The 8,229-nt window shown below is 34.8% G+C and overlaps 2 protein-coding genes across 2 annotated transcripts in view; one reads left to right on the forward strand and one right to left on the reverse strand.

Annotated features, from left to right (window-relative positions):
- Nucleotides 1–1,070: 1,070 nt before the first annotated feature.
- On the forward strand, nt 1,071–4,014 carry LOAG_10635 (hypothetical protein; the record flags this gene model as incomplete). The annotated part of the gene is made up of 9 exons (XM_003146159.1): nt 1,071–1,202; nt 1,301–1,391; nt 1,622–1,818; nt 2,146–2,249; nt 2,359–2,473; nt 2,904–3,074; nt 3,261–3,338; nt 3,729–3,881; nt 3,964–4,014. The coding sequence occupies 9 exons, from the start codon at nt 1,071–1,073 to the stop codon at nt 4,012–4,014; spliced, it is 1,092 nt and encodes a 363-aa protein (XP_003146207.1).
- Nucleotides 4,015–5,149: 1,135 nt separating this feature from the next.
- The window catches only part of LOAG_17527 (translation elongation factor Tu), a 4,506-nt gene continuing 1,426 nt past the window's right edge, over nt 5,150–8,229 (reverse strand). The window contains exons 4-11 of the mRNA XM_020450188.1: nt 7,897–8,063; nt 7,556–7,720; nt 7,168–7,333; nt 6,805–6,912; nt 6,556–6,710; nt 6,115–6,260; nt 5,847–6,006; nt 5,150–5,724 (exon numbers count right to left, since the gene is read on the reverse strand). Coding sequence (XP_020306172.1) covers nt 5,593–5,724; nt 5,847–6,006; nt 6,115–6,260; nt 6,556–6,710; nt 6,805–6,912; nt 7,168–7,333; nt 7,556–7,720; nt 7,897–8,063 — 1,199 coding nt within the window. The 3' untranslated portion in view covers nt 5,150–5,592. The remainder of the gene's footprint in view (nt 5,725–5,846; nt 6,007–6,114; nt 6,261–6,555; nt 6,711–6,804; nt 6,913–7,167; nt 7,334–7,555; nt 7,721–7,896; nt 8,064–8,229) is intronic.

Here is an 8,229-nt window from a genome sequence, read left to right on the forward strand (position 1 = left end):
ACGAGAAAGAAGAGAGAGAGAGAGAGAGAGAAAGATGAGTATCATGAAAACGGAAGGTAATTTGAAGGAGGAATGAACACATAGGTATTTTTTGGGAGGTAAAATAACTTCATCAAATTCAAAAAGAAACAAAATTAGATGGGAAAAGTGAAGCCAAAAGTAGACATAAAGAGATACTTACCTTTTCGAGATCTACTTTTTCATTTTCAATTTTCAACGGACCTCTATGTTCGAATTGGTTTGCAGTCAAAAATATTTTCTCTACAATAAGTTTTTTGTTGATGTCACATTTAATTTTGGTTAGCTCAACTGTGAGGATATGAAGAGTACTGGGATACGGGAGATGCGGGATGAAACGATAGCTTGGTAGGAATAATGTGATACAATCTTTGCAATTTGCTTCTCTATTTAAATGAATAATTGGCAAAGAATCAAATGAAAAATACCGCTCTTTGCTCGCATACACATCTTTCCTTTCTCCTTTAATTGTTCAGCTTAGAACAAATTTTAATAATGTTTAGATTTACTTGGAATAAGCCATATTTATATTCAAAGATTTAGGCAAGAATTTGCATACTTCCATGCTACCATTTCAAATTAACTCTTCATTTCCTTCTTGTCTCATTCAATTTCATCTTTTCAACCAAACTTTCTTGAAAAACTTGCATAGCTGACCGTGCTGGTAATCAGCTGCGCGTGAAGAACTTTCTTTTGTTTAAATTTAAACACTTACGACTTACCGGAGTATTAGCTCACACAGTCTAGCGTTGTGCATCCCATATCACGCAAATTACTTTTGTTTATGCAATATTTTTTATTGGTTTAATTTGCATTCTGTACAGGTAAACTTAAGTTGACCATTCACATTTGTTACACTAACATGAATACAAACAGTATCTTACTAATATGCATCTCTTCTCGTGTGGTCTCGAATTCAATAATCTTTAAACGAAGAGATTACCGAAGTGCCAAGTTTTGTCAGTTGAAATTATTGATCTCAATACTTTCCATATACATTTGTCATCATCAATACATGATGTATGCCGAGGTATTTTTAAGGATTATTTGATATGTACAAAGATGATGAAAATCGGGGTGGTACTGGTGCGCCAATGAGACGGATGATTCGCAGACCGAGGATATTGGCTCGACGAGTTGTTCGGAAAAAGTCGCCGAACATTCCAAGTAGTATTGAAACCGCGGTATTTTCCAAATACAGACATATCATTATGATCAATTTAACAAATTCTAAATTGCTAAGCAGGACAGAATTAAGAAATGCTGTAAAAATTTTTTCCAGGATCCAAAGCAATGTTCGATAGAGAAGGAAGAATATAGCGATGATAAAATGGATGAAGCTTCTCGCGCTGAAGCCATATTTGGTTGTGCTGGTAAACTTGAGATTTATTACTTTATGTCATGTAAACTTTTCCGAATGCTTATAATGTTCTTTACAAAAATGAATTCCTCAGTACACAAAGTTTATCATGAATCGTGACGTACTGAATTGAAACGGAGGTTTAGAACTCCCAATTTCCATCGTTTTTCGATCGGTAATTGTCACTTTACAGAAACAGTTAGGAAATTTTTCCGAAATTCTTTCTAACAGATATAATTTTAGCTCTTGGTGAAATAATTCGAAAAAATCAGCCGTTTCCTATCACTGAGCATGTTCCGGTCTTCGATGACAGTCAACTCTGTATGCGTTTTGGTAATGAGGAAGATGTATCAGACCGCGTTCGCATGATTGGTGTCACTCTTGCCGAACATGCTTTAAAAGCTTTGAGAACCGTTTCAGAAAATGAATCACGTTTTCAAGTGAATACTTATAGTTATTTCGCCGCAAAATCAATTGTTGGATAAATATGTACGACTAGGTTCTTTTTCGCAAGACATGAAAATTCAAAAGAGCTTCCAGCTGCAATACATCATTTAGCCTAATCAGTAAATAGACTGGGTAAAGGATTTGGCGGCTGACTTTATGAGTCCCCATTTGAAGGTTCAGGCGAGGTCATGTCCAACGTGTTATCCTATCCCGCACTAGGACTGACGTTGTTGTGATTAATCAAATAGCTCTGATGATTAGTTTTTATTTTTATCTTTTCCTCCCTTCATTTTCGACTTCCCTATTTCTGTCTTTTTCAGTTTACGTTTCCCAAAGAGGCTGCAAAAGTCAACTTAAATTCAGCGGATGACTCAGCTAGTGTATCTCAAATATTAAGTGGTTCTCATCCAGTAGAACAGGACAAGTGACCAACTTATTATTATTGTTTTCTCATTTCCGTCCCATCTGAACTTCTCTGTCTTCATTTCCATTTTTTAAATTTTGGGAGGTTTTTTCTAGCGAGTAACTTGCAGTCCATCTGCCTCATCTTCCCGGAGTCCCATCATTCTTCGGATCACGAGAACGAAGTCCGGTAGTCGGGAAGTTTCCACAGGTGATCACACTGTTCGTCAGCATGTGAAACGAAAGGTGAGTCAATGAAGGGTTCTTCGATTCTGAGGTAATGTTATAAATTCTGTTCTCATCCACCCAGTCAAACATGCAGGTTATTTGTTTTGCACAAGGTTCAGTTTATGTACGGTTGACAGTTTAGTAGAACTAAAGTAGCAGATGACATATGCAAATAAACTTCAAGCAAATTGATAAGGCTCTGTCACATATCAGATATCGACGATCAGAATATCGACGATCAGACAGTTTAATTATCACTGTCTAAGCAATTGTAGGACATGATTTGGTTAATGACCTTGCAAAAAGTTATTTAACCCAGTAGATAGTACTGGAAGGAGTTATGCTTTCTGCATTGAATTTTCGGATATAAGGGAGATTTGCAATTTAATAATTTCTGTTACGTGGAACTTTTTTTTATTAGTCGAATTATTACTGTTTAAATTTTGAGGAATATCCTAAAAACCAGGGAAAAGCGGGTGCTGTAACGCGTAAGAAAATGGCAAAAGAATATGATTCCCCGACCACATCAGTTGAGTGTGGAAGTTCTATTAAGCGAAGAAAAAGCGATGCTGATGTTGTTGAACATCTTACTCGCGAGGAGAAAGCTCTTGTCGACCAGGTACATTTTCCCTTAGAATTTTACTTGTTCCGCTAGTGCGAGTTGATACTAGTTGCAAATTTAAAGCAAAGTCAGACGTCAAAACTTTAGAACTGATTAGTTGGGGATATTAGCTTGATATATTCGTCGTTGATCACTTTATGGAAATTGATATTACCTAATAATTACTGACCTATTTATTTTAAGGTGTTACTACTTTGTAGACAATTCATCAGGTCAATAAATTATGCTGATGCGAGCTGGTATAGTAAACTTAAAAAGGCTGTAAGTATTTTGCTCAGTTAGCTTTTATTTTCCTCATAATTCGGTTAAGAATTTGTAGAAATAGTATAGGCTAAACTTTCTCGACGCATGACAAAATTACTCTAAGAGCTTTAGCTAAAACGCTGATTCATCTCGATTGGTGAATTTCATGCATCTGAACGACCAACTGCTTAGCTGATAACAAATTAGGCGGAGGATTTAATTGTTATTAAAGATATCCGTACTGCGCAGTGTCCTATATCTACTTGCCACCATTGATTCATCGAATGGTTTTTTCGGATAATGATCTTTGCGTTTTCTGTTTTGTCTTACCAATTTACTTCCACTTTAAATTTAACAGGTGCAACAAAACAGATTTCAAGTGATTTATTCAGACAATTTGGATTTTAGGTCTATTTGCGACTGCAGCAGCTGGTGGAGAATATGAAGAATACAATGTCAAGACGTAGAGAATTACGCGAACGTAATGAGGAACTTCGCAAATTGCATCAGCATCTCATTGATCGGAATCGGATCAGTGAGCCTCAATATGCATATGAAGAGGTCTTTAACTTTTTTAGATTTTCGAGGACTTTTTATGGAGTATGAAATTTATGATAACTGTTTAAAAAAATTTTTTTTTCAGGTTCTGCCAGATCCTAGCACTGAAAATTTGGATCCTCAACAATCAGAATAGTTTTAGTTTTGTTCAATCAGAATATCATGTATTTTACTTACGTAAGTCTGGTTTCAGTTATGAATAGATTCTAAGGTACAGCTGACAAAATAACTGCATATATCTTAATTCTTGTGATCCATGTTATCTTTTGGAAGAAACAAAATGGTACTCTTTAACCGTGATTTTTTTGAAGTATTTTAAATTACATCTCCGTAAAAGAGTGAAAAGAGGTTATAAATGTTTCCGTTATGTGAAGTTTGTCCTTTTATACAGCGTCTTGTTACTAGAATCTTTTTAGGGCGTAAGTAAATTTGTCTTAAATAAAATATTTTTCAAAACAATTCATTTGGAACAAGTTTAAAAACAGGGAATGAACAATACAGTTCCAGAGTTCTGTTGATGAGACTATGATCTGAAAGATCAGACAGTAAGAATGATAGGGAAGAAACGATGCTTTTACCCTCTTCAATAAAAAGGAAATAATAGAAGCTTTTATTTTCTTTTAGAATTCATATCCCTCATCTTTTCCTGAAGAAAACGTACATATAGATACTTCATTAACGTTGCAGTGCTAGATTTAACATTTATGCATTTCTCATTTCTTTTTGGGTTAACTATTTCCTTACATAGTTTTCCTTGTGAATTATTTTAGCTATTATTTATACCTCTACAGTCTACCAAATCTTATGTGGCATATCCTTGTTAACACTCATATTTTTCGCCGATTCGTTCCGTCGATTGTCGTTCATTCAGTGGTGATAATGAGAACCTGAAATGTTTGATGACAAATTTGATTTTCTCTTTATGTTAACTTTTTGACAAGATACTACTTTACTGTTTTATACTTCTGACCAGTACCGTTCAATACTGTTCAGACTTCCCAACAAAGTTGCAAATGCATTCCATTAAATTTCAAAATTCTTGTTACTATGAGTTTATCATAGGTTAGAGAATTAGAAAATTTCTTCAGTTTAGAACAAATCCTGAAACGTTCTCGTTATGGTTTGTTTTGAATGGAATTTCAGCATAGAATATTTGGAATTTTTAGTTCTTAGATTGTCACAGGGAATCATTGACGTGGTTTACTTGGATTTTTCTTCAAGTTTTCCCTCACTTGTTTTCGATACTTTCCATCGCACATATCTTCTGTAGAACTTGTTCATATTTTTATCGGCAACAAATAATTATGAATTTCATTATCATAAAGACTATGAACTCCACAAATTTGTCAATCAATTATTTCATCATAATACAGCATGTCCAAACAATAATGACATGACATCAGTTATGACATAACATCACCTGATGTCACAACAAGGATATTGGAAAACAAAGTATGAAAGGTAATCAACAAAATCCAAAAGTTAGAAAGTTAGATGAGTTAGATGTTCTCATTGAAGATACGACAGTGGAGAAGTTTGTAGCTTTTGAATTGCAAAGCGAAGCAAAATACCAAAAAAATTGCAAAACGTAAAGCAAACGAACTCTCGTCAAGTTAAGGACAGCAAATTCCCGCAAATTATTTTTTTATCTGAAAGATAACTTTCAATTCCTATCTGAAGCAAGCGAACTGTAGCTGTATTAAGTTCATGAACTTCATTTCCCTGCACTTTCTTCGAAAAGTTTGGACATTGCGGCAGCTTGCTTGGGACTGTTCGAATAATCAGGTTTTAACCTTTTCTCCATTTGCTCACCATATGGATTGAAGCCAAGTCGTTCCATTTCGGCCTGCAGTGACCAAAACATTTTCAGAACAGTAGAAATGCAACAAAAACATATTATAAGCATAAGTTATTATCTTGCAATATTGTGAAAGATAGCTAATAACATTTGAAGAAAACAGTGCAAACCTTCATCGCCACTTTCATAGCTTTCTTATCTTTTTCAGCTTCTGTTCGTGGTGGGTGAAGTTTGGTAAAAACACCAGTCCCAATTGTAACTGGATCCTTACGAATTGTAAACCTTTGCTGCGGTTCGATAAACTGCACTGCATTCATATGCAGCTCAACTCTAAAACATAAACAGTCCCGAAATTTCTATTTTTAAATTGTCACAAATAAATAGTGTCATCCAGCAAAAGGAAAATATCAAGCGTGGAATGGGATTTAAAGAACATACTCTCCGACTTCTCCAGGCATAATGAAGTCTTTGCCCTTGACTTTGACTATTGCTCCACAATCCCATGTTAATGAAAACAGATGCTCCGTGAAATAGTTTGCAATTGGTGTCTTCGCACCTCCTTCTTCTGGTTTTAGTATGTACAGCTGAAATAACAGAAATAGACAAAATTATGTTACGTAATATAAATAACAAACAAGCTTCCAGGTAGAGCTTTTTAAGAAATTTAAGACCAAAAGACAAGGGAAAATGGTTTCTATCGACTTTGTTGAGCATTGCTTTACATCAATTCTGACCAAAATTTTTTGCCGAGGGATGATTTATACATTAGTGAAATTGAAAGTTTGGGAAGGGTTTTTAAGCCATAAAATATTTTGATACAATGTACATCAATTTCAGTTAAAAAGTAGTAAAAAATTGAAATCGTAATAAACTCATAACCTGAGCTTCTACTTTATCAGTAGGAACATGTTTATGTCCCTGCGGCAGAAGTACATTGCCACGTCGTACCGCTTTGCTTTCTACACCCCTTAATAAAATTCCAAGCTGATCACCGGCTTCCGCCACGTCGACCGATTTCCTGAATGTTTCCAAACCTGAAAATCCGACACAAGTTCAAAACAATATGAGTCTGAATTTCCATAAAAACGACGTTAAAAAAAGTTAAGATGAGGAACCAAAATTACTTACTAGAAACTACCGATTTGATAGGTTCTTTTCCTGCACCAACTATTTCCACTTTGTCGCCTTTTTTCAATGAACCCCTTTCCAGTTTGCCGGTTATAACAGTACCACGGCCTAAATTTCTATTTAAAATAAACTCATTAGTTATTTCACTGGTAAAGCAATGCGAAAACTGAAGGCTACAGGTGAATTTAACTCATATGGAAATTCACCAAAATTGGATTACAGAATATGAAGAATAACAAACTGAACTGAGGAAAATGTGCGAATCGTATTTTTACAGTGCAAGAAAAATGTTTTTTTTTTTTTTACTAGACACATTCTATCATTTGACGCAGTGTATCACCAACCGAAAAAAGAAACTATTACCTTTGATTGCATAAACGTGTTCGGCCGGGAACATAACTTCTGTATTCAGATGACGTTCTGGAATAACGAATGAATTATCAAGAACATCTAAAAGTTTCCATATAGACTCTTCTCCTATTTCTGGATTCTTTCCTTCTAAAGCACAAAGCGCTGAACCAAAAACAACCTGAAATTACTAGTATATTAACATGAGTTGATAAAAAGCCATTATAATCATTTCGTCATTAAGTCCAAAAAACTATATTTTTCATAGAGATTTACAATAGCAACGGTTAAATTTATTTCAGGGTTAACAGAAGATATTAAATATCATCCCTGCACATAACTACATAGTGTCGCAATGAAAATCACTAATAAAAACATCACGATTATAAAGAAAGAAAATAACCGGTGATTCAGATGGGTAACTAAGTTCCGATAAGAGTTCACGCATCTCTATTTCAACTAATTCATGTGTTTCTTTGTCCGGCACTTCGTCTATTTTATTTAGATATACGACAATATTTTTAAGAGGAATACCAACTTGTCGAGCTAGCAGTAAATGCTCCCGAGTCTGCAAAAAATCATTTAACTTACAGAAGATTTTCCTTTTGCACTGTATACAATACAGTGCAAAAACACTGTATACAATACAATACACTGCATACAATACAGATATTGAGTGTCGCGCCACTTTTATGAAGTGAAAAAAATATTTCCTAGAAACTAACTACAAGAACTAAAAGTTACCTGTGGCATAGCCCCCTCAGTGGCAGCCACCACCAAAATGGCGCCTTCCATCTGCGCTGTACCTGTAATCATATTTTTGATATAATCTGCATGACCTGGACAATCGATGTGAGCGTAATGCCGTTTCTCCGTCTCGTATTCCAAATGGAATGCATTAATAGTTATGCCTATAATCAAAATTACATTCAAATAAATATATCTTTACACGTTGTACAAATAAATATATTTTGCACCTTCTATAATTTTGCGCTTTAGTTACGGAAGCAGAAATTTGTTTCTGTCTCTTTGAAGTGTTAACTGCAATCAGAAGATACGATCCTAGAAGGAAATGTA

This window comes from Loa loa (genome assembly GCF_000183805.2).
Source record: "Loa loa unplaced genomic scaffold supercont3.87, whole genome shotgun sequence".
Lineage (NCBI taxonomy): Eukaryota > Metazoa > Nematoda > Chromadorea > Rhabditida > Onchocercidae > Loa > Loa loa.